This window comes from Scyliorhinus torazame, chromosome 3, assembly GCF_047496885.1.
Source record: "Scyliorhinus torazame isolate Kashiwa2021f chromosome 3, sScyTor2.1, whole genome shotgun sequence".
Taxonomy (NCBI): Eukaryota; Metazoa; Chordata; class Chondrichthyes; order Carcharhiniformes; family Scyliorhinidae; genus Scyliorhinus; species Scyliorhinus torazame.
Genome location: NC_092709.1, coordinates 323364297 through 323391373, shown reverse-complemented (window position 1 = coordinate 323391373; position 27077 = coordinate 323364297). Strand labels below are relative to the sequence as shown.

The following is a 27077-nucleotide window of genomic DNA, read 5'->3' as shown; positions in this document are numbered from 1 at the left end:
GAGCTTGGAAGGTTGAGGATGACTGAGAGGGCATTAGGGGAGGAGGGTCTATGGGGGGGTAGGGGGTAAAGGGGGGGTGCTTTGTGGGAGGTAAAGGGTGACGGCGGGTCTGGGAGGGGTAGGGAGGGGGGGCAACCATCGGCAGAGTTGGGCTGCTGGGGACACTTAGATTACTGATTAAAATTTGTTGACCTTGACCAATATGAAACCTCTGGCACTTTCTTCCGCTATGCGGGTTGAGTACCAATCCTATGTCCAATCTCCCGGACATAGAGGTCCTGGACTTCTCCACCCCCGGCCCCCAGCACACCGTGTGCAGGTGACGGGTGTGAGCGAGCACTCAGCAGACAGGCAGGGGTCAGACGATGGCATAGATTGAGGAGCACCAGTGTTTAGCTCTCTCTAGGTTATCCTGCCTTCTACAGTGTCCACTCAGTCCCATCACTCTTGACTGATGTTACACAGATCCTTGGAGCGTGCAAAATGTGTGGGGGGAATTGTAAAGGGCGGAGGGGAATACAGAGGGATGGGGGAGAGGGGCCTAAACGAGAGTGCGAAGAGATCCTTAAATTGCACGAGTCACCAAAAATGAGAACCGGCCCCATTGGCAAAATCAAGGTTCTGCCGTAGTGTGGCCAGGAACCAATAATCATCACTGAAGCCCAATCTGCATACAATTAACGGGAGCGGCCTCCTATCCAATGGCCTCCTGTTATCTAATGGCCTCCCCAGCAAGTATTGACTCGGTGCTGATTAGTACTCCTCTTTAAAAACGTGAAGCTGATGGGAGGACTGCTGCGGGGACCCGAGCAGGTGAGCATCCATCTTCGCTCACAGGCAAAGAGGTCGGGGGCACTGGGGTTGCTACCCCGGTGCTTGGAGGGGGGGTGGGGGCGGCTAGCCTCAGTTGAGGGTGGTCCGCCATCTGGCCGCGTGGCTGAAGGCTATTGCTAATTGGGAATTGACAATTGTAGTTAAATGAGCACCTCACATTTTCCAAGTGGATTCCAATGGGTAGGCGTGCAATGGGGGTTATTGCCTAGCATCACAAAAATACATGATTTCTGGACACTGTGCCTGGACACTGCAGGAAGCAACACCATGGATGCAGCAGCCAACATCCGAACACCCAGGGGCTGGGCTCCAGAAGTGGGAACATTTCCACGGCCAAGGGTGGGTTAGTGCACTGGGGAGAGGTTACATGTGGGTGTCTGAGGTACAGGGTGTAGGGTCCGGTGACTAGGGGCCCACGCTTCGGCTGGGGGTGTGTGGGCAGGATGTGTCAGGTGGCAGGGGTTGTGAGAGTAAATGAGAGGCAAGAATAGACATTTGTCCACTGGAAAATGAGGCTGAAGAAGTATTAATTGGAAACAAACAAATGGCAGCGGAACTGAACAGGTACTTTCCATCAGTCTTCACAGAAGCAATTGCACCTACTTCAGCAATAAGTGCCAAGCGGATGATACATCAGGGCCTGAGCTCCCCACCATCACCAAAGCCAGTCTTTAGCCAATTCAATACACTCCATGTGGCATCAGGAAACTGCTGAAGGCATTGGATACAGCAAAGACAATGAGTCCCGACAACATCTTGGCTGTACTTGGAAAGACTTGTGCTCTAGAACTGGCTGCACATCTGGACAAATCATTCAGTACAACAAAAATACAGCCTCTACTCAAACTGCCCAGTAATGGTCTGTCCACAAAAAGCTGGACGTTCCAGCCAATGATCTCTCATCTACTTTCAATAATCAGCGAAGGTGTTGTCAACAGTGATACAAGTAGCAATTACTCACCGATTAACATGCTCACTGATGCGCAGTTTGGATTCTGCCAGGATTGCTTGGCTTCAGATATTTTTTTACAGCCTTAGTCCAAATATAGGCAAAAAAGGGTTGAACTTGAGTGTTGCGGTGAGAGGGCCCTTGACATCAAGGCAGCATTTGACCAAGTGTAGCAGCAAGGAGCCCCAACAAAATTGAAGTCAATGGAAATTGGGGGGAAAACTCTCAATTGATTAGGGCACAAAGGATGTTGGTTGTAGTAATCAGAGACCAATTATCTCAGATCCAGGGCAACACTGTAAGAGGTCCTCAGGGTAGTTTCCTAGATTCAGGCATCTTCAGGCTGCTTCATCAATGACCTTCCCTCCATCATAAGGTCAGAAGTGAGGATGTCAGCTGATATTTGTGTTCCGTTCTATTTGTAATAGAACGGCTCTTGAAAAGAACACCCTACCCAAGGTCAACACCTCCACCCTATCCCCATAACCCAGTAACCCCACCCAACACTAAGGGCAATTTTGGACACTAGGGGCAATTAATCATGGCCAATCCACCTAACCTGCACATCTTTGGACTGTGGGAGGAAACCGGAGCATCCGGTGGAAACCCACGCAGACACGAGGAGGACGTGCAGACTCCGCACAGACAGCGACCCAAGCCGGAATCAAACCTGGGACCCTGGAGTTGCGAAGCAACTGTGCTAACCACTATGCTACCGTGCTGCCCTGTAGCAGTATGAATTGTTTTAATGCGTGCTATTGATAGCTGTCTCTTTTTTTCTGCATTATCATAATTAAATCCAGCATTATTAAATCCTGGTGGGTATTATTGATCAGAAACTTACATGAACCAGGCACACCAATGATTGCATAAATAGAGCAGGTCAGATTCTGAAAATTCTGTGGCAAGTAACCCACCTCTGACTGCCTAAAACCTGTCCATCAACTACAAGGTGCAAGTCAGGAGTATGGTAATATATTCTCCCTTACCCAACACCATTCAAGAAGCTTGGCACCAACCAGGTGAAGGCAGCCTGCATTCACCACCTGAAACATTCACTGCTTCTACCAGCAGTGCAAAGTGGCTGCAGTACATGTCATTTACAAGATGCATGTCAGCAACTCACCAAGGTTTCTCCATCAGCATCTTCCAAACTCATGACTTCTGACAGCTAGAAAAAATAAAGGCATGGGAGCACCAGCAGCTGCAAGTCTCCCTCCAAGCCACACATAGGGATGGATTCTTCCACCCCGTCTGCCGCAAGATCACCACGGGCGAGATGCGGACAATGGGAAAGTCCATTGCCCTCGGGCGGGATTCTCCAGTCGCCGGGCGGGCACGGCCAGAGAATCCCGCCCATGGTCTTGACTTGAAAAAATACTGCCATTCCTTCATCAAATCTGCCTCTATCCATATTACCAAAATCTTGACTTAAGTTTGAAGATGCACACCAGGACCCCATGGAAGTTTTGGTGCACACACATGCACTGAAAATGTGCAGAAAATGTTAACTTTTTATTTAAATGTAAAAAGCAAGAGGTTGGCCAGGGAAAGGATTGGACCAATTAAGGACAGTGGGGGGAATCTATGTGTTGAGCCAGAGGAAGTGGGCGAGAGACTAAATGAGTACTTTGCATCAGTGTTCACCAAAGAAAGGGACTTTGTGAAAGATGATTTTTGGGTAGGGTGTGTAGGCAGCCTGGATCATGTTAACATCGAAATGGAGGAGGTTTGGGGTCTTTTAAAATATATTAAGGTAGATAAGTCTCCTGGGCCGGATGGGATTTACCCCAGAATACTGAGGGAAGCAAGGGAGAAAATTGCTTGGGCCTTGACTGACATGTTTGTATCCTCATTGGCTACAGGTGAGATCCCAGAGGACTGGAGAATAGCTAATGTGGTGTAGCTGTTTAAGAAAGATATCAAGGGTAATCCTGTAGACTATAGGCTGGCAAGCCTCACATCGGTAGTAGGTAAATTATTGGAGAGAATTTATACCCATTTATACCCAGGATTTATACCCATTTGGAAACAAATGGACTCATGAGCGAGGTAGTGACAAAGATGATTGATTAGGGGAGGACGGTGGATGTTGTTTACATGGACTTCAGTAATGCCTTTGACAAGGTGCCTCATGGCAAACTGGTACAAAAGGTGAAGTCACACAGGATCAAAGGTGAGGTGGTAAGATGGATACAGAACTGGCTCAGTCACAGAAGGCAAAGGGTAGCAGTAGAAGGGTGTTTTTCTGAATGGAAGGTTGTGACTAGTGGTGTTCCACAGGGATCTGTGCTTGGGTCTCTGTTGTTTGCAGTGTACATAAATGATTTGGAGTATTGCGTGCAATTCTGGTCGCCGCATTATAGGAAGGATGTGGAAGCATTGGAAAGGGTGCAGAGGAGATTTACCAGAATGTTGCCAGGTATGGAGGGAAGATCTTATGAGGAAAGGCTGAGGGACTTGAGGCTGTTTTCGTTAGAGAGAAGAAGGTTAAGAGGTGACTTAATTGAGGCATACAAGATGATCAGAGGATTGGATAGGGTGGACAGTGAGAGCCTTTTTCCTCGGATGGTGATGTCGAGCACGAGGGGACATACCTTTAAATTGAGGGAAGATAGATATAAGACAGATGTCAGGGGTAGGTTCTTTACTCAGAGAGTAGTAAGGGCGTGGAATGCCCTGCCTGCAACAGTAGTGGACTCGCCAACACTAAGGACATTCAAATGGTCATTGAATAGACATATGGACGATAAGGGAATAGTGTAGATGGGCTTTAGAGTGGTTTCACAGGTCGGCGCAACATCGAGGACTGAAGGGCCTGTACTGTGCTGTAATGTTCTATGTTCTATGTTCTAAAATGTAGCCGGCCTGATTAGTAAGTTTGCTGATGACACCAAGGTTGGGGGAGTGGCAGATAGTGTTGAGGATTGTCAGAAGATACAGCAGGACATAGATAGGTTGGAGACTTGGGCAGAGAAATGACAAATGGAGTTTAATCTGGACAAATATTAGGTAATGCATTTCGGTAGGACTAACATAGAGGGGAAATATACTGTAAATGGCAAAACTCTTAGGAATATAGAAAGTCAGAGAGATCTGGGCGTGCAGGTCCACAGATCTTTGAACGCGGCAACACAAGTGTAAAAGGTAGTCAAAAAAGCATGCGGCATGCTTGTCTTCATTGGACGGGGCATCAAGTATAAAAACTGACAAGTCATGCTACAGTTGTATAGAACCTTGGTCAGGCCGCACTTGGAATATTGCGCACAATTCTGGTGCCACACCAGAAGGGGCTGGTTTAGCACACTGGGCTAAATAGCTGGTTTTTAAAGCAGACCAAGGCAGGCCAGCAGCACGGTTCAATTCCCGTACCAGCCTCCCCGAGCAGGCGCTGGAATATGGCGACTAGGGGCTTTTCACAGTAACTTCATTGAAGCCTACTTGTGACAATAAGCGATTTTCATTTTCATTTCACTACTAGAAGGATGTGGAGACGTTGGGGAGGGTGCAGAGGAGGTTTACCAGTTTGTTGCCTGGTCTAGAGGGTGTTAGCTATGTGGAGCGGCTGAATCGATTTGGACTGTTTTCATTCGAAAGACGGAGGTTGATGGGTGACCTGATAGAGATCTTCAAGATTGTGAGGGGCATGGATAGAGTGGATGGGCAGGCACTATTTCCCAGGGTGGAGGGGTCAGTCAACAGAGGCATAGGTTTATGGGGCGTCGGGCAAAGTTTGGTGGAGATGTGCGAGGCTGTTTTTTTACGCAGAGGGTGGTGAGTGCCTGCAACGCGTTGCAAGGGGAGGTTGTGGAAGCAGATACATTTACAGCGTTCAAAAGGCATCTTGACAAACACATGGATAGGAATGGGTGCAGAGGGATACGGCACAAGGAGGTGCTGAGGGTTTTGGATAAGGTTGGTATCATGACCAGTACAGGCTATGAGGGCTGAAGGGCCTGTTCCTGTGCTGTATTGTTCTTTGTATGAGGAACGGTTGAGGGCTCTGGGCCTGTACTCATTGGAGTTTAGAAGGATGAGGGGGGATCTTATTGAAACCTACAGGATACTGTGAGGCCTGGATAGAGTGGTCATGGAGAGGATGTTTCCACTTGTAGGAAAAACTAGACGCAGAGGACACAATCTCAGACTAAAGGGATGATCCTTTAAAACAGAGATGAAGAGGAATTTCTTCAACCAGAGGATGGTAAATCTGTTGAACTCTTTGGCGCAGAAGGCTGTGGAGGCCAAATCACTGAGTGTGTTTAAGACAGAAATAGATAGGTTCTTGATTAATAAGGGGATCAGGGGTCATGGGGAGAAGGCAGGAGAATTGGGATGAGAAAAATATTAGCCATGATTGAATGGCGGAGCAGACTTGATAGGCCGAGTGGCCTAATTGTGCTCCTATGTCTTATGGGCCCAGTGACAGTGAAGTAACAGTGTTAAATTTCCAAGTCAAGGTGGTGAGTGGCCTTGGAGGGGAACCTCCAGGTGTTGGTGTTCCCAGGTGTTTGCTGCCCTTGTCATAAGTTCATAAGATATAGGGGTAGAATTAGGCCATGCAGCCTATCGAGTCTGCTCCGCCATTTTATCATGGTTGATATGTGCCTCACCTGTCCTTCTAGATAATAGTGGTCGTGGGTTTGAAAGGTGCTGTGTAAGGAGCCTTGGTGCAATGCATCTTGTGGATGGTACACACGGCTGCCATTGTTCGTCAGGGGTGGAGGGATGTTTGTGGAAGGGGGAGCAATCAAGCCGGCTGCTCTGTCCTGGATGGTGTTGAGCTTCTTGAGTGTTGTTGGAGCTGCACTCATCCAGGCAGGTTCTTGATATGTTATCGGCCTTCGCCTTTGTTCTCTCCTCCCTTTTCCCTGGTTCTGTACTTGTTTGTAAAGTGTTACATCTTCCAGCTCTGGTGCAAGGTCACAGACGCTGAAATGTTAACTGTCTCTCTCTCTCCACAGATGCTGTCTGATCTGCCGAGTCCTTCCAGTATCCCATGCCATGAATTTCCCCATTTCCAGTATTCCATGATATAGACAGAAAAAAACAACAAAGATTACTGAGCACCAACGTGCAGAAGCGGCAGGATTGAAGGGAAATGCACTTCTGTCACAGGAGAAACCTGACAGCTGTTCATTATGTTTGGTGTGACTGGCATTAAAATCAGCTTCTGGGGATGATTTCACGCTTGGATCAAGAATTATGAATGGGAATTAAAAATGGCACATTCAGAATTCCAGGCTTGGATTACATTCACACTTGGATGTCCTTTGGTTATCCGGAATGGAACGGCAGCACTAATAGATTTTTCCGCAGGCCCTGCTTTTATGCACATGCTTTTAGGATATTCTCGGCTTTTGTTTGCATTGAAGTTTTCAGCCGTGTTTTAAGACAGCAGGGGATGTGCTTTATATTTTGCAAACAGGAGCATTGTGTGGTAAAAGAAAAATAGCTTTGTGCATTTGTTTCTAAATCGCATGATTTGGTTTCAAAGCACCTGCTGTCATTCAGGCTGTGAAGATAATCAGAACAGTATTATCTATCCACTCCTATAATTTTCATACTGATAGCTTTTTGTTTGAAATGCCTTGCATCTATAATGGTGTAGCAGCCAATACAATGTTTGCAGCAGCATCCTTTCTTACCTGCGGGCAGAGGCTATCGATCTGTGTTGCCGCCATGCGAACCAACTTCACGCCTTCCTCGTTATTTGAAATGGAACACGCCAGGTTTGCAACCTGTAATTTAGATAGCAAATGAGAAAGTGCATTACAAAATTTGACACTTTCCTAATGTGCATCATCTGTAGGGAAATCAAGTAGAAGTCAAAAGGACCATTATCAACATTATAAATGAACAATGCTGGGCCTCATTTGCATCTGAGCCACAAACAACTCAATGTTTGGAAGATAGTTGCTTGAAAATGTGAATCGCTTTACTCACTGATATTGGTTTGCTCTCAGCATGTTTTAAGTCATGCGTAATTCCACCCCATGGCTAACTGGGTTAAATACATCATGCAAAGATGGGGCTGAGTCAATCAGATCAGAAAGATTCCGAGTTCAATCTCTGGCTCTTGAGTGAGCTGTTCTCAGTTAGAGCTTCAGGTTGATCAGCAGACGTGGCCTCACCCTCTGTCTACAGAGGGAAAAAGGTTAGCCAGCACTTTCATTTCGGATCGCTGTCTGACATCCCCTCTGGGAAATACCGATGGCCATTAGACCAATATTCTGCGGAGACTGAGGCCTCAATTTTAACTCCGCCCCTCTTTGTGGAACCATATTTGGGTGGCAGGGAGAAGTTAAAATGGAGCAGTATTCTTTTCAAAACTACAGCTGAGCCCCAGTGATATAATCGGGGCCCAATGCGCCATTTTGACCTGAGGCGAGCAATGCAGCCTTATCCCCACCAGGCAAAATCTCTTGGAAACAGGCCAGGTCTAGAGGGAAATGAAAATTTGGTATTGCTTGACTAGGTTTTCATGTAGGCCAGGAAGTCGTGGAAAATATCTCTGGTTCCCACGAGGAAACCCTAGGCAACCCCCACCCAACATAACCACTGCGCTGAGCTCCATTCCCCCTCACCCCCAATGGTCTGATTTTAGTGGCCTAACAGTCACTTCTGAACGCCTCCTGCCGCTGCAGGCAGACAAGCCGGCCACTATGCTGAGTTCCCATTGGGGACTGCTTCACGGTCAACACTCACACATGAAGAATGGTCATTTGAATGAGCTACAAGAGCAATGCCAGTACCCCACAGTATCCCCACTGACGTCTACAATGTTTATATAACACCTTTGATCGAACAATAATACCAAGGTGCTTCATAAAAGTGACAAAGGGAATACAAACACCAAGGATGAGTTTGGGGCAATAACCAAAAACAAAATAGGAGAGAAAGTATTTGAATGTTTTAGGATGCAGAAGGGAGATGTAGCAGGACAGAGAGAATCAACAGGGATTCAAGGCTTTGCAACTTATGGTAAAGCAGAGGGAGGAGAATGTCTAGTAATAGCAGAAAAATGTTGGAAAGTTTGCACTGTGAAAAGGCAAGGAGATTGCCAAGGAGAATATTGGAGATGATGGGCTGAGAGGTAATTAAAAAAAATCTTGGATGAGAATTTCCGTTACGGTGGAGGGGGCTGGGGATAGAAGCAGGTGATGTTATGGAAGTGGGAAAGTGTGAGGGATAGAATTCAACGTTTGAGGAGAGCACCAAACCTCTTGGGGAACACTTGGCATAGTGGCCATGTCACTGGACATCCACATGCCCAGGCTAATGCTCTGGGAACAGGGGGTTCAAATCCCACCATGGTCATTGGTGGAATTTAAAATCCATTCGTAAAATCTGGAATATAAAGCTCGTCTCAGTAATGGTGGCCATAAAACTATCATTGATTGTCATAAGACAATTCTTCCTTTTGGGAAGGAAATCTGCCGACCTTATCTGGTCTGGCCAACATATGACTCTCGATCCACAGCAATGTGTTTGACTCTTAACTGTCCTCTGAAGTTACCCAGTAAGCGACTCAGTTCAAGGGTAATTAGGGATGGGCAACAAACGCTGGACTTGCCAGTGACACCCACACCTCACGAAAGAATTTCTAAAAAGAGGAACAAACATGAAATGAGAGTTTATTCAGGTACTAACGTGAACTGGTCAAGATCAAATTTGGTTGGTGTTGACCATCCCATCAACTAATTGGCTTCAAAATGTTTTCAATAATTTGATTTCTACCTTGTGGTTATAAAGGGTCCTTTCTGAGCAGACAATGTTTTTTCTGGGAGGGGAGAAGGAAGAGAAGTGCTGTTAGTCTGATATATCTGGGCCATTTTAATTCCAACAAAATGGACTTTAATACATTAATGATCAATTGTATTTGTAAAATATACTTTTCAAAAGTATAAAGTGGAGTGGTGTGTTGGAGAAGAAAATCTTCCTCAGCTTCTGACCTGCTACGTTTCTAATACACAGCAAAGGAACAAGCAGGTTACTTCTCCTGTATATTTTCCCAGGTAACATAGCAGCGTATTGAGTTGCCGGGGAGAGGTTCGTTTCAATTTGAAAAGCATCCCCAAGAGCTGCAGAACACTTATTCAGAACTGGAAGCACACAAATCATCTGTTCACAGTTCATGGCTTGCAAATTTATTTTCCCCAACTGCAACAATGAAAGAACCTCAAACAGAAATCCTGCAATAAAACATGTCGCATTGGCCAGGACAGCTGGGAATGCTGGTGCTCAATTAAATCTCTCCGTGACTCTGCGTTTCACGATTTCCTCACCGGGCCAAGAAACGTTCCTCACCCTGAGATAAGCAATCTCCATTTTCTGGGGGAGAAAAAGCCTTGATTAATTTCTGATGCAATCTTATGAGTGCATAACCTATTGGAGTGTTTCTCTGTCTATTCTTTTTCATTCTCTCACAAGGGGCGAAATTCTCCGTTATCGGCGGAAACTCCGCCGATCGGCGCAAAAAACGGCGCAAATCCCACTTGCGTCACGTCATAAAAATGGGCCGATAGTCTGCGGCCCGAAATGGGCTAGCAGCGACGTAACGGGATCCGCGCTTGCGCAGTGGTTCACGCCGTGCAGCGTCATACGCGCTGCACGGCGTGACGGCTCATAAGGCCGCGCAGCTCCCCCCCCACCCGACCGGAACAGCCGACCGCAACACCCGACTTGATGGCTGGCCGTCGCTCAGCCCCGAGGTTCGAGTCACGCGATGTGGAGGCGCTCCTGGATGCGGTGGAGCAGAGGAGGGACGCCCTGTATCCCGGGCACGGCCGCAGAGTTGCCCCACGCCACAGCCGGCGTCTGTGGAGGGAGGTGGCAGAGGCCGTCACCGCTGTGGCCCTGACACCACGGACAGGCACCCAGTGCCACAAGAAGGTGAACGACCTCGTCAGAGCAGGCAGGGTGAGCGTCCCCCATATCCCCCATATCCCCTCTCCCCCAAATCCCCCCCTCCCCCATATCCCCCATATCCCCCCTCCCCCATATCCCCCATATTCCCCCCTCCCCCATATCCCCCCCTCCCCCATATCCCCCATATTCCCCCCTCCCCCATATCCCCCCCTCCCCCATATCCCCCATATTCCCCCCTCCCCCATATCCCCATATCCCCCCTCCCCCATATCCCCCCTCCCCCATATCCCCCCCTCCCACATATCCACCCTCCCCCATATCCCCCCTCCCCCATATCCCCCATATCCCCCCTCCCCCATATCCCCCCCTCCCCCATATCCCCCCTCCCCCATATCCCCCATATTCCCCCCTCCCCCATATCCCCCCTCCCCCATATCCCCCCTCCCCCATATCCCCCATATCCCCCCTCCCCCATATCCCCCCTCCCACATATCCCCCATATCCCCCCTCCCCCATATCCCCCATATCCCCCCTCCCCCATATCCCCCCTCCCCCATATCCCCCCTCCCACATATCCCCCATATTCCCCCCTCCCCCATATCCCCCCTCCCCCATATCCCCCATATCCCCCCTCCCCCATATCCCCCATATCCCCCCTCCCCCATATCCCCCATATCCCCCCTCCCCCATATCCCCCCTCCCCCATATCCCCCATATCCCCCCTCCCCCATATCCCCCCTCCCCCATATCCCCCATATCCCCAAGTGAATCCAGCCCTAACCTTAACCTCTGCAATGCACGCGCAACCGATGGCGTGCATTCATATACCTGCCTAACACTGTTGCCTTTTACCCCTGACACCACCCCCCCCCCCCCCCCCCCAGGAGAAGCGCGCACACAACAATAGGGAGCATGTGAGGACTGGAGGAGGGCCCGCTGATGAGAGGCCACTGACCGTACACGAGGAAAGGGCCCTGGAACTGGCTGGCGGACCTGACGACCGGGAGGTTGCTGATGCAGAGGTCGGGGCCCCACGAGCAAGTGAGCCACCAACAGCCCGTCCCCATATCCCCCCTCCCCTATATCCCCCTCTCCCGTATCACCTGATCACTGCCTGATGTCTAACCATGCATGCTTCATTGTGTATCGCAGGACCAAACGTCCAGGCACCCATCCCCGCAGATGCAGACCGCCCGCAGGATGCCCCTCGGAGACCACGGGAGACGGAGAGACCCGAACCCTCCAGCATGCGACGCCCGCAGGATGCCCCTCGGAGACCACGGGAGACGGAGAGACCCGAACCCTCCAGCATGCGACGCCCGCAGGATGCCCCTCGGAGACCACGGGAGACGGAGAGACCCGAACCCTCCAGCATGCGACGCCCGCAGGATGCCCCTCGGAGACCACGGGAGACGGAGAGACCTGGAGCAACAGGGAGACGACACCCCCGTCACGTGCGGGAGCGACCACCCAGCGATGAGGGGGGCAGCCACAGGCCCCCGTCACATCCGAGCCAGGACACCACTACCCAGGACACCACTATCCAGGACACCCCTACCCGGGACACCACTACCCAGGACACCCCTACCCGGGACAGCACTACCCGGGACAGCACTACCCAGGACACCCCTACCCGGGAAGACGAAATACCGGACAGTGACTCAGAGTGGATGGGTGGAGACGAACCCCCACCCCAAAGTGCCATGGACTCAGAGTGGGACGAAGAGCACGACACAACGCCACTGCTGTCACCAACACCCTCCACCATCGCAGAAACACTCACCACGGTTGGGCACTTTAGTGATGAGGCGTCTGGTACACTCACTGGTGCGCACAACACAGCCGTCCCGGTACAGCAGGTGGAGGTAGGAGCAGCAGAGGGACCGGGCGGTCGGAGGGCAGCCCAGGCCAAGCGAACATCTGCCGCCCAGATGGATCCCGGGTTCCTGCAGTTACCACACCCACACATAGATCCGATGCAACCACCGACACGGAGACGAGCGAATAGGGTGACGGGTGGCTTGCGGCGGCTGCGGTCGCAGGTGGAGGAGTCCACCCGCGTCCAGGAGCTGGGAGTGGTCCCGGTCATGCGTGCCACCCAGGCTGACACCGCACGGGTGGCGTCCGCGGTGGAGGCAATGGGTGCGACGGTGTCAGACATGGGGAACGGTTTGCGAGGCCTGGGGCCTTCCGTGCAGGCGGCGTCTGTGGCCCAGGAAATGGCTGCCCTCTCACAGGAGGCCATGAGCCAGTGCCAGCGCCAGATGGCAGAGGCGCTCAACGCCATAGCCCAGTCTCAGCAGGCCATGGCCCAGTCTCAGCAGGCCATAGCCCAGTCTCTGCAGGCCATGGCCCAGTCTCTGCAGGCCATGGCCCAGTCTCAGCAGGCCATCGCTGAGGGCATCGGCGCCAGTGGCCATGTGCGAGCTGGCGTCGCACTGTCGCAGACAGGGTTCGACAACCCCCTGGGCTCCATGGCTGCAAACCTGCAGACCCCTGTCGATACCAGCACGGGCCTCCAGGACTGGCAGCGCCAGATGTCGGGGGCGCGTCGGATGGCCAGTCCGTTCGCATCCCCCACCCATGTAGAGGCCTGGGGGCCATCGGGCACCCCGAGGGAGGAGGAGGTGGTGTGGTCCATCCCGGCTCCCTCTGTAGGGGAGGTCCCGGTACACCGCGACACCTCGGACTCCCCCCCTTCCGTCCCAGGTGCATCGGGTGGGCAACGGGCAGGACAGGCTGGCAGCTCGCCATCCCAGTCGCCCGGGCCGCAGCCTGGCCCATCTAGGCCAGGACGCCCCAGGAAACGGCCGCCAAAGGGATCCAGTGTCAGAGGGCAGGAATCACAGGAGTCCACCTCCAGTTCTGCTGTACCGTCTGGGGAACCACGTAGACGTAGTCAAAGGGCCCGTAAGGCCAAACAATTAGACACTGAGTAAGTTGGCACGGGTGCAGGGCACAGATGAGTTTTAGGCGCTAGGGCACGTGCATGAACTCCTTTGGTTATTAAAGTCAATGTTACACCTACCGAAGCTGCCTTTATGCTCTGTCCAAAGTGTGCGGGGGTGTCATGTACGTTGAGCGCAAGTGTGTGTGTGAGGGGTGGTCTTACCTCAGCCCCAGGTGAGTCTGCCCCCTTCCCCCTGGGCCGCCATCAACATCCCCCGGGCAGAGGACGGGACCGTGCGCTGCAGTATCACAGCCGCATGCAGGGATGGTCCGGGTGGATGGTGGTACTGTGGCCATGGGTCAGACATAGTCCAACGATGTAGAGCCAGGAGCTCATCGGAGGCGGGCTGTCATCATTCTCCATGGCCTGCGATAGACACGCGTCCACCCGCAACTGGGTGAGCCCGGCCCGTTGTGCCGCCGGTGGATCGGCAATTGGGAGTGGGGGGGTGGTGTGCATGCGGGTGGGGTGTGTGGGGTTGGGGAGGGGGGTGATGGTGCTGGGTGGATGGATGGGTGGGGGGTGTGGGTGGTCGGCTGTTGTCATGGTGTGCGGTCTGTGGCCATACTACCCGATTCCCACGCCCATCTAGTCAGTGAAGCGGGCGTCTATCAGTCTGTCCCGTGCCCGCTGGGCCAGCCGGTAACGGTGGACAGCCACCCGTCTGTGTCTACCCCGTCTGCCCTGACCATTGCCCCCATCCCCCTCATCTGGGGAGGACTGGGCCTCTTCCTGCTGCTCCTCCACTCCGCCCTCCTCTGCCTGCGGCACATCGCCCCTCTGCTGGGCTATGTTGTGCAGGACGCAGCACACCACAATGATGCGGCCGACCCTATCTGACCGATACTGGAGGGCGCCCCCAGAGAGGTCCAGGCACCTGAAACGCATCTTCAGCACGCCAAAGCACCTCTCGATCACTCCCCTTGTCGCTACATGGGCATCATTGTAGCGGTTCTCCGCCTCATTGCGTGGCCTCCGTATAGGCGTCATCAGCCACGATCGCAATGGGTAGCCCCTGTCGCCCAGCAACCAGCCCCTCAGCCGGGGATGGCGTCCCTCGTACATGCCGGGGATGGATGACCGCGACAACACGAATGAGTCGTGTACACTGCCTGGGTAACGGGCGCAGACGTGCAGGATCATCATGCGGTGGTCGCAGACCACCTGTACGTTCATCGAATAGGTCCCCTTCCTATTAGTGAACACGGCCCTGTTATCTGCAGGTGGCCGCACGGCGACGTGCATCCCATCGATCGCGCCCTGGACCATGGGGAACCCGGCAATGGCAGAGAAGCCCACGGCCCGGGCATCTTGGCTGGCCCGGTCCACGGGGAAGCGGATGTAGCGGTGCGCCATGGCATAAAGGGCATCTGTCACTGCCCGGATGCACCGATGCACCGATGTCTGCGATATGCCGGACAGGTCCCCACTCGGTGCCTGGAATGACCCCGTTGCATAAAAGTTCAGGGCCACCGTAACCTTGACGGACACGGGGAGAGGGTGTCCCCCGCCAGTGCCACGCGGTGACAGGTGTGCCAGCAGGTGGCAGATGTGTGCCACGGTTTCCCGGCTCATCCGGAGTCTCCTCCTGCATTCCCGGTCCGTGAGGTCCTGGTATGACTGCCGGGGCCGGTACACACGGGGCGCCCTCGGGTGCCTCCGTTGCCGTGGGGCCGCGACGTCCTCCTCCCCCTCCTCGTCCTGTCGGTCAGGTGTCCCTCCAGCCTGGGCGGCTGCCGCCTGCCCCTCTGCGGCAGCCTGCGCCGCCTCTCTGGCACGCTCCTCCTCCTCCTCCTCCTCCTCCTCCTCCTCATCCAGGGCAACATAGACATGAGCGGCTGCCACCACGGCGGCCAACATCGCTGGATGATCTGAAAACATGACGACCTGGTGGGGGGGAGGGGAACGACGACATGTCATCATTGCCCATATCCCCTCCTCCCCCCAGCCAGGTGGCATGGACCGCATGGGTCCAACTGTTGGAGGCTGGCACCTGGCCAGGTGGACCAACTCATTTGCCCTCCCATCACCCACCCCGGCACGGACCCCCCCCCGCCCCAACCTCCACCCCAGCACGGACCCCCCCCCCCCAACCTCCACCCCGGCACGGACCCCCTCCACAACCCCCAACCTCCACCCCGGCACGGACCCCCCCCCCCCAACCTCCACCCCGGCACGGACCCCCTCCACAACCCCCAACCTCCACCCCGGCACGGACCCCCCCCCCCAACCTCCACCCCGGCACGGACCCCCTCCACAACCCCCAACCTCCACCCCGGCACGGACCCCCTCCACAACCCCCAACCTCCACCCCGGCACGGACCCCCTCCACAACCTCCACCCCGGCACGGACCCCCTCCACAACCCCCAACCTCCACCCCAGCACGGACCCCCCCCCCCCAACCTCCACCCCGGCACGGACCCCCTCCACAACCCCCAACCTCCACCCCGGCACGGACCCCCTCCACAACCCCCAACCTCCACCCCGGCACGGACCCCCTCCACAACCTCCACCCCGGCACGGACCCCCTCCACAACCCCCAACCTCCACCCCAGCACGGACCCCCCCCCCCCAACCTCCACCCCGGCACGGACCCCCTCCACAACCCCCAACCTCCACCCCGGCACGGACCCCCTCCCCAACCCCCAACCTCCACCCCAGCACGGACCCCCCCCCCCCAACCTCCACCCCGGCACGGACCCCCTCCACAACCCCCAACCTCCACCCCGGCACGGACCCCCTCCACAACCTCCACCCCGGCACGGACCCCCTCCCGGCACTCCCCCGGAGCCCAGCCTACTCTAACCACCCCCCCCCCCCCCCCGCCGCACACACACACAAGCCGAGACACACCTCTTCTCAGGCAATCAGTCTGCGGCCACGCCATTTCCTGCCCAGAGCCAACCCCCCAGGCCGTCACTCACCTCCTCGCTGGTCGGCGTGAGCCTGGAGCACCGGGTCACGCCGATGAAAAGGAGGTTTGATTGACGTCGACGTGAACGGTCATCACGTCGACGGGACTTCGGCCCATCCGGAAGGGAGAATATCGGCAGGCCGAAAATCGGCTGCCTTGCGCAGGCCCGTGACATTCTCCGCGGCAGCGGCGCCATTAACGCCCCGCCGACTTTTCTCCCTTCGGAGACTTCGGCGGGGGCGGGGGCGGGATTCACGGCGGCCAACGGCCATTCTCCGACCCGGCGGGGGGTCGGAGAATGACGCCCAAGGTTTTGGATCCCAGAATTTGCTTGACAGTACGGCATTTCTGTTGCTAGCTTCGCACTTTTCTGCTCACAGACTGGAGGAGATGTGCCAACTGGCTGCCTTACGTGCATAACACGTTTTTATTGCTCCTTTTGTCCTGGTGCCTTGTTGATGTGGCAGCTGATCAGGAAAACAGAGCTGGCAGCAGAACAGTGAGGGAGCTTGATTCCCAACCGGTGTACGAACATTGTGAAGAAAATAATTTCTGGGGGAGGGCCAGGAATTGAGGAACTGGGGTTGTGTGTCTCACTAATGTTTTGTGAAGGAATTGCAACCCAAAGGGTTACTCTCAGGAATGTACTTTATGGAGTGAGTGACCTAAATTTGCATCTATGTTGTAAATTTAGAAATATATCGTTCTCCTTCTTGAAACCATTTAATGATTCAGACTCCACCGCTCTATGGGGCAGGTCCATAAATTCACTACCCTCTACGAGAAGTAGCTCCCCCTCATCTCAGTTCGAAATCTACTGCCTCTCAACCTATATCTGTGACCTCTCGGGCGGGATTCTCCCCCATATTGGCGCGATGTCCGCCGACCGGCGCCAGAAACGGCGCGAATCAGTCCGGCATCGCGCCGTTCCAAAGGTGCGGACGTCTCCGCATCTTGAGCGGCCGAGCCCTCACCTTGAGGGGCTAGGCCCGCGCCGGACTGATTTCCGCCCCACCAGCTGGCGGGAAAGGGCTTTGGTGCCCCGCCAGCTGGCGCGAAACTGACTTTGCCGGGCAGCGCATGTGCGGGAGCGTCAGCGGCCGCTCACGGCATCCCCGCGCATGCGCAGTGGAAGGGGTCTCTTGGGGTCCATGGAGACCATGGCGAAGGCGGAAGGAAAAGAGTGCCCCCACGGCACAGGCCAGCCCGCGGATCGGTGGGCCCCGACCGCGTGCCAGGCCACCGTGGGGGCACCCGCCGGGGCCAGATCGCCCCGCCCCCCCCAGGACCCCGGAGCCCGCCCGCGCCGCCGTGTCCCGCCGTCCCAAAGGTGGTTCAATCCACGCCGGCTGGCGTGGGTTGACAGCGGCGGGACATTGGCCCATCGCGGGCCGGAGAATCGCCGGGGGGGGGGGGCCCGCCAACCGGCGTGGCGCGATTCCCGCCCCCGCCGAATATCCGATGCCGGAGAATTCGGGGGGAAACTCCTGCCCCTCATTCTAGATTGCCCCACAGGGGAGAACAATTGGTTTACGTTTACCTGGTCAATCCCTTTTATTATTTTATATGCCTCGATCTGGTCCCCTCTCATCCTTCTAAACTCCAGCGAGTATAAACTCAAACTGTCCAATCTCTCCTCATACGCCAACCCTTTCAACCCTGGAATCAATCTGGTGAATCTCCTCTGAACTGCTTCCAATGCCACCGCATCCTTCCTCAAATTACGAGACCAGAACTGGACACAATACTCTAGCTGTGGTCTCACCAACACCCTATACAATTGCAGCAACATTTCTCTACTTTTATACTCCAGTTCTTTTGCAATAACCGCTAACATTCCATTTGCCTTTTCAATTACATGCTGTACCTGCACACCGACTTTCTGCTATTCATAGAATCATAGAATTTACAGTGCAGAAGGAGGCCATTCGGCCCATCGAGTCTGCACCGGCTCTTGAAAAGAGCACCCTACCCAAGGTCTACACCTCCACCCTATCCCCATAACCCAGTAACCCCACCCAACACTAAGGGCAATTTCGGACACTATGGGCAATTTAGCATGGCCAATCCACCTAACCCGCACATCTTTGGACTGTGGGAGGAAACCGGAGCACCCAGAGGAAACCCACGCACACACGGGGAGGATGTGCAGACTCCGCACAGACAGTGACCCAAGCCGGAATCGAACCTGGGACCCTGGAGCTGTGAAGCATTTGTGCTATCCACAATGCTACTGTGCTGCCCGTGCTATTCATGAACAAAGACACCCAAATCCCTCTGCCCTGGCGCATTTTGAATCTGTTTTCCATTTAGATAATAATTTGCCATTCTATTTTTTCGACCAAAATGGATAACCTCACAGCTGCCAAATTTTGGTACATTCTCCAAGCCTATCTGTATCCGTCTGTAAATTCTTTATCTCCTCTTCAGTGCCTGCTTTCCAAAATTGAAGCGATTACACATATATTTTAGTATCACCTGCTAATTTTGTTATATTACATTCTGTCCATGCTTGCAGATCATTTCTATAGATTGCGAATGGTTGAACCCGATGAAAATGTTATATGTTTCAATTAGATTGCCTCGCATTCTTCTATACGACAAAGGACATAGCCCTAATTTACTCAATCTCTTCCCATAGGATAATCTCCTCGTCCCTGGAAGAAGTCCAATGGATCTTGGTTGCGCTCCCCTCTCGGGCAAATATCTCCTTCCATAGGGAAGGAAACCTAAACTGCACACTGTTTGCCTCGTACTATTGTAGTAAGACATCTTTATTCCTGTACCCCAATTCCTTTCCTGTGTAAACTAACATACTATTTGTCTTCCCTAATTGTTTGCTGTACCTGCATGTTAACTTTCTGTGATACATGCACAATTAAACACCCAGGTGTCTTTGAATACCAACACTTCCAAGTCTCCCACTATCCAAACAATATTCTGCTTATTTTTATTTTCCTGCCAAACGGGATAACTTCAGAATTTCATCACATTGTATTCCATCTGCCATGTGCTTGCTCACTCACCAATCTGCCTGGATCCATCATCTGCCTCTTTCCGTCCTCCTCACCACTTACTTTCCCACCTAACCTTGCATCTTCAGCAAATTTGGATACAATACATTCAGTCCCTTCATCTAAGTCATTAATACAGTTTATAAAGTGCTAAGGCTCAAGTATTGAACCTTGCAGTACCCTGCCACTTACAGCCTGGCAACCGAAAAAAATTATTCCTCCTCTGACTTTTTTGTCCATGAACCAATTTGCAATCCATGCTGATATATTATGTTAAATCCCATGAGTCGTAATATTGTGTAATGACCTCCTGGGTGGCACCTTTTCAAATGCATTCTTAAAATCCAAAATTGAAGCTACCACACACACCTCTGGCAAAGTTTGACAAAACGACATTCGGTTAAGACAAGACTCCTGCCACACTTTTGTCGAACTATGTGGAAATTTCCAACTATGTTCTGAATAATGCTGGTTTTCCAAAGAAATATACCGCACCTAAGAATCAAACTCAACAAGATCAAATTATATCTGATATTGCAGACCTGAGTTTTTAGCCTTCTCAGTTCTTTTTGGCACAGCGTCAAATCCGCATAATTCATCAAGGTCTATATAACGAAGCAATTCTGCTTCTCTTCAGCTCCCTGCAAAGCCTGTCATTACTGAATAATATATCACATGTTAAAGGCTTGCAAATTCTCTGCACACTACATCTCTTAGTTGGCATGTCATCTCATTCACGCTGCAGTGACTTGTCATTTAATTTAAGGGTTTGTACAGCTAATATTTTTCCTTGGCAAATAATACGATGCAAATACAGTCCAGCTCCTTTCAATGCAGCGACATTCAGCTGGATAGATGCATTTGCATCAACATATATAATTGCACAAAATTAAATGTCAAATCAATCTTGATCATCAGAACTGTTAAGATTCCAATGGGAGGGTTTTCTATCGTCATTTAAAATAATTCTAAAATAAACAAAAACATGATTGCGAACTGCATATCATTTTAAGAATGTGGGGCGGGATTCTCCGCAATCTGCGCGATGTCCGCCGACCGGCGCCAAAAACGGCGCGAATCAGTCCGGCATCGCGCCGCCCCAAAGGTGCGCAATTCTCCGCATCTTGAGGGGCCGAGTCCTCACCTTGAGGGGCTAGGCCCGCGCCGGACTGATTTCCGCCCCGCCAGCTGGCGGGAAAGGCCTTTGGTGCCCCGCCAGCTGGCGCGGAAATGACTTTGCCGTGCGGCGCATGCGCGGGAGCGTCAGCGGCTGCTCACGGCATCCCCGCGCATGCGCAGTGGAGGGGGTCTCTTCCGCCTCCGCCATAGTGGAGACCCTGATGAAGGCGGAAGGAAAAGAGTGCCCCCACGGCACAGGCCCGCCCGCGGATCGGTGGGCCCCGATCGTGGGCCAGGCCACCGTGGGGGCACCCCCGGGGCCAGATCGCCCCGCGCCTCCCCCCAGGACCCCGGAGCCCGCCCGCGCCACCTTGTCCCGCCGGTAAGAGAGGTGGTTTGATTCTCGCCAGCGGGACAGGCATTCCAGCATCGGGACTTCGGCCCATCGCGGGCCGGAGAATCGCCGGGGGGGGGGGTGCCCGCCACCCGGCGCGGCGCGACTCCCACCCCCGCCGAATATCCGGTGCCGGAGAATTCGGCAACCGGCGGGGGCGGGATTCAAGCCAGCCCCCGGCGAGTCTCCGACCCGGCGGGGGGTGGGAGAATCCCGCCCGTTATGTTTTGGCCACCCTCAAATATATTGGCTTTATTTTTCTTGTACTTAATTTTTAAAACACAACGATTTATTTTTTGGATATGATCAACCTTATTTTATTTAGTTAGCAAACGTTCATCTCTGAGAAATACATTTTCGATACAACCTTCACTGAGTTGTACATAATTAGTGCTCTGACTTGTTTATTCTAGTTTCCAAAGCCACTCTACATGCCTTTGCTTCGCTCTATGCATTCGTTCTTAGACTTGAACTAAATATGTTGGATTCTCTTCTACTTCAGCGAGTGGTAGTGGCTGGAAAGTATTCCGCCTGGAGGTCGGTGACCAGTGGTATCCCGCAGGGAGCTGTTCTGGGACCTCTGCTCTTTGTGGTTTTTATTAATGACTTGGATGAGGAAGTGGAAGGGTGGGTTAGTTAGTTTGCCGATGACACGAAGGTTGGGGGAGATGTAGATAGTGTCGAGGGCTGTTGCAGGTTACAACAGGACATTGACAGGATGCTGAGCTGGGCTGAGAAGTAGCAGATGGAGTTCAACCTAGATAAATGTGAAGTGATTCATTTTGCAAGGTCGAATTTGAATGCTGAATACAGGGTTAAAGGCAGGATTCTTGGAAGTGTGGAGGAACAGAGGGATCTTGGGGTCCAAGTACATAGATCCCTCAAAGTTGCCACCCAGGTCGATAGGGTTGTTAAGAAGGCATATAGTGTGTTAGCTTTCATTAACAGGGGGATTGAGTTTAAGAGCCGCAAGGTTTTGCTGCAGCTTTATAAAACCCTGGTTAGACCACACTTGGAATGTAGACCACACTGTGCCCAGTTCTGGTCGCCTCATTATAGGAAGGATTTCGATGCTTTGGAGAGGGTACAGAAGAGATTTACCAGGCTGCTGCCTGGATTGGAGGGCATGTCTTATGAAGAAAGGTTGAGGGAGCTAGGGCTCTTCTCACTGGAGTGAAGAAGAAAGAGAGGTGACTTGATAGAGGTGTACAAGGTGATGAGAGGCCTGGATCGAGTGGATAGCTAGAGACTTTTCCTCAGGGCGGAACTGGCTGTCACGACGCGAGAGGACATAATTTTAAGGTGATTGGAGGAAGATATAGGGGAGATGTCAGAGGTAGGTTCTTTACACAGAGAGTGGTGGGTGCGTGGAATGCCAGTGGAGGTGGTGGAGTCAGAGTCATTAGGGACATTTAAGCATCTCTTGGACAGGCACATGGACAGCAGTAAATTGAAGGGGTGTAGGCTAGGTTGATCTCAGATTCGGATAAATGGTCGTCACAAAATCGTGGGCCGAAGGGCCTGTACTGTGCTGTACTGTTCTATGATCAACTTTTTTTTTCTCCAGGACTTGAACAACCCACTGATTTTTAATTTAAAGTAAAAATCGTAACATCACTTAAAGATTCTGCCCAGATTTACTTCACATACTTTTCCATTCAATGTAACTTTGGTGTTGTCCTGAACTATTGGCCATTGTTCTTCGCCTGGGCTTGTCCATTTTCCAGCCAGCTTATGTTTTTATCTTTACCAGGCAGAATGATGTGACAATCCTGGCTGTTAACCCACTTCACATTGTCAGATAGTAGAAGTCGATTGCCACAGAGAGTACATCTCTCTGATGGCCCTGCAGTCACAAAGAACTTTTCCATTGAGCTGAAAGTGCTCAGCAATCACCATGGGTGTAAGTAACAGATTAAATAATAATATTATAAAGAGAATGAAATATATGAAGTGAAAAAGAAAAAAAAGGGCTGCTGGAAAATGTACGGGTGGGGGATTAATTGAAGAGCTCTACCAAAGAGCCCGCACAAACACGATGGGTTGAACGATCTCCTTCTATGTTTTATCATTCGATGCTGAAAAGTGTTGAAATGCAGTAAATCACAAATTCGAACCTTGACTGATACATAAATCTCGACCTTCAAATCCGCAACAGGAACATTTATAATTTTGGTAAGATACCAGCACAGTAAACGTCTGGGACAAGAACCATTAAGAAATCCCATGTGGTAAGGCTGACATATTTCTCTATGTCTGAGTAGAGTTCCGAACTTAAAGAAAGGTAACTTTGAGGTAGGAAACGTGCATTGGCGAGGATAAGCTGGCAAAGGCTACTTAAGGGGTTATAATAATAATAATCTTTATTGTCACAAGTAAGCTTACATTCACATTGCAATGAAGTTACTGTGAAAAGACCCTGGTCGCCAGATTCCGGCGCCTGTTCGGGTACACGGAGGGAGAATTCAGAATGTCCAAAATATTTAGCAGCACGTCTTTCGGGACTGTGGGAGGAAACCGGAGCACCCGGAGGAAACCCACGCAGACACGGGGAGAACGTGCAGACTCCGTACAGACAGTGATCCAAGCCAGGAATCAAACCTGCGACTCTGGCTCTGTGAAACAACAGTGCTAAAAGCGGGAGTGGGATACTGAATTTGCATGATCAGCCATACTGAATGCAGGTGCAGGCTCGAAGGGCCGAATGGCCTACTCCTGCACCTATTTTCAATGTTTCTATGTATCTTGTACAGCTCGAAAAAGGCTAAATTGAAGCTGGAAGCCTCCTGTCCGCATCTAATTTCAAAATCTATTGTTTCAATCCCTCTCATTAGGTTTCTGCACTTGCCACAGTGCTGATATAGTAATTCTCAAAGTCACAGACCATGGGCGCGATTCTCCACTCCCACGCCGGTTGGGAGAATCGCCTGGGTCGCCAAGATTTCCGGGGACGCCGGTCCGGCGCCCTCCCGCGATTCTCCCAAGCAGCGGGAACGGCCCCGTCGAGTTCCGCGGGCCGGAGACACCCAAAATGGCGATTCTCCGGCACCCCCGCTATTCTGAGGCCCGGATGTGCCGAGCGGCCAGGCCAAAACGGCGGGTTCCCCACGCCGCCGTCCACACCTGGTTTCTGCAGTCGTGGGCGGTGCGTGAACGCTGGGGGGGCGGCCTGCGGGGGGGGCGAGGGTGGATCCTGCACCGGGCTTGACCTGGAATGTGGGGTGGCCCGCGATCGGTGCTCACCGATCGTCGGGCCGTCCTCTCTGAAGGAGGACCTCCTTCCTTCCGCGGCCCCGCAAGATCCGTCCCCTATCTTGGGGCGGATTTAGAGAGGACGGCAATCACGCATGCGCGGGTGACATCCGTTATGCGGCGCCGGCCGCGTCATCTATGCGGCGCCGCTTTTACGTGGGCGACAAGGCCTGGCGCGGGTAGATGACGCGGCCCCGATCCTGGCCCATTGTCAGGGCCTGAATCAGTCGGGACCGGGGCCGTTCCGCGCCGTCGTGAACCTCGACGGCGTTCACGACGGCGCGGCCACTTCGGCGTGGGAGTGGAGAATCGTGCCCCATATTCTATGTGACTGTGACAAAGGTAAACTTTCCCTCCTCATACTTCTCTACCTACCTTCAGCCTTTGACACAGCTGACCACACCATTCTCCTCCAAAGCCTTTCTGCTGTCGGCCAGCTGGGTTCTCGCCTGGTTCCCCTCTCACTTATCTAATTGTAGCCAGAGTATCACTTGCAATGGGTTCTCTTGCTGCTCCCACACCATTACCTCTGGTGTCCCCAAAAGATCTATCCTTGGCCCCTTCCTCTTCCTAATCTATATGCTGCTTCTTAACAATATTACCGAAAAACGCAGCATTAGTTTTCAGCTGGACGCTGATGACTCAAACCTCCATCTCACCACTACCTCGCTGAACTCTTCGACTGTTGCTAACCGCTTATCACACATCCGGTACTGGATGTACTTTCTCTGAACTCTATTCTCTAGCTACCAACTCTATTGGCAACAGTCTGGGACAAAACCAGACAGTTTGCAAATTTATGCCATGTTTGTATCCAAGCCATTCCCATATTTGTGCCATCACTAAGATCATCTTTTTCTTCCTTCAAAACATTGCTCAAACTTCCTTGGAATGGCAAACAGCAGCGGATTTTCATTAAAATGGAAGGCGCCTGCCTCGCCTGACAGGCCTGACTCAGGCTGAAAGAGTGAAGAAGCCAAGCACGACAATGGTGCCAGCAGCAAAGTGCAAAAGGAAAGGAACGGAGAAGGACACAGCCCTGTTTTACAGCACTTATTACCATAAAGCAGGTGAGTTTAAAGGTTCTAATGAAAGGGAGAAGTGAAGTATAAAAGACCATAAGACCATAAGACATAGGAGCAGAATTAGGCCACTCGGCCCATCGAGTCTGCTCTGCCATTCAATCATGGCTGATATTTTTCTCATCCCCATTCTCCTGCCCTCTCCCCATAACCCCTGATCCCCTTATTAATAAAGATCCACTGTATCTCTGTCTTAAAGACACTCAGTGATTTGGCCTCCACAGCCTTCTGTGGCAAAGAGCTCCACTGACTAAAGAAATTCCTCCTCATCTCTGTTTTAAAGGATTGTCCCTTTAGTCTGAGATGGTGTCCTCTGGTTTTAATTTTTCCTACTAATGGGAACATCCTCTCCATGTCCACTTTATCCAGGCCTCGCAGTATCCTGCACGTTTCAATAAGATCCCCCCTCATCCTTCTGAACTCCAACGAGTACAAATACGAGTACAAGTACGAAAATAAAGATCCAGGAGGTCTGAGGAGGTGAGTTTACCGGAGGTTTAGTGATGTGTTGGGTACTCTGGATCTGTGGAGACTGCGTTTACCACAGCAGTAACATAGACAGGCTACCAACACTTGTAATAGTACAACTCTATTTTATTTAACTAAGAGCTGTTAAATATACTTGCGCTGTGGGTCGACACTGTGTTAGATTGACTGAAGACCTCTGCCTAACCTGGCCAACCTATACTGCTAGCACATGGTGGATGTTTGTGCTACTGACTGCGGGCTCTGTCTGTCTCAGAGGCTGCATCCCGAATAAGCGGGAAAACTGGTGCCCTCTGCCTTTATAGTGACCGTACCCTAACTGGTGATTGGCTGTTGTGTGTGTTGATTGGTCTTGCAGTGTGTCAGTCAGTGTGTGTCTCTGCACCATCGTACACTGATGTGTATATTATGACATCCCCCCTTTTCTAAAAAAAATGTGTGTTCGTGGCAGTAAATGACGTAGTATGCAAATGTTCCTAACTATGTGTGGCACATGCAAGCATATTTATAGGACTATGTACAGAAACTCTAAGATATTGACATTGGAAGGTGTCGAGTGCAGATGGACAGTATTGTGGTAAACCACTGTGTTCCTAGATGAAGGGTTGTACGGTAGAACCTGCACTACAGGTTCACCTGGGCCCCTGCATGCTAGCTCTGCCCAGGAGCCGGGTGGTCGGATTTCAGCTAGCAGCCATTTTGCCAGCTGCTGTAGGAGGCCACACTTCAGATACTAATAAAGCCTCAGTTTGAATTCAACTTCGTCTCCAGCCAACTTGATCGTGCCTCAATTTATTAGTATCTGGGGCGAAATTCTCCGGTATCGGCGCAATGTCCGCCAACCAGCGCCAAAAACAGCGCAAATCAGTCCCGCATCGCAGTGCCCCAAAGGTGCGGAATCCTCCGCATCTTGGGGGGCCGAGCCCTAACCTTGAGGGGCTAGGCCCGCGCCGGACTGATTTCTGCCCCGCCAGCTGGCGGAAAAGGCATTTGGTGCCCCGCCAGCTGGCGCGGAAATGACATTGCCGGGCGGCGCGTGCACGGGAGCGTTAGCGGCCGCTCACGGCATCCCCGCGCATGCGCTGTGGAGGGAGTCTCTTCCGCCTCCGCCATAGTGGAGACCGTGGCGAAGGCGGAAGGAAAAGAGTGCCCACACGGCACAGGCCCGCCCGCGGATCGGTGGGCCCTGATCGCGAGCCAGGCCACCGTGG

General features: G+C 52.4%; 1 protein-coding gene across 3 annotated transcripts in view; it reads right to left on the bottom strand.

Moving 5' to 3' along the window:
* ctnna2 (catenin (cadherin-associated protein), alpha 2) overlaps positions 1-27077 on the bottom strand; it is a 1959617-nt gene that overhangs the window by 503720 nt on the left and 1428820 nt on the right. For 2 of the 3 annotated variants that reach the window (XM_072497636.1, XM_072497638.1), the window contains one exon: positions 7432-7524. In XM_072497636.1, the coding sequence (XP_072353737.1) occupies positions 7432-7524 (93 nt within the window). Of the gene's footprint in view, positions 1-7431; positions 7525-24673; positions 24892-27077 lie in introns of those variants that run through there. The other variant, XM_072497639.1, reaches the window with a different exon arrangement.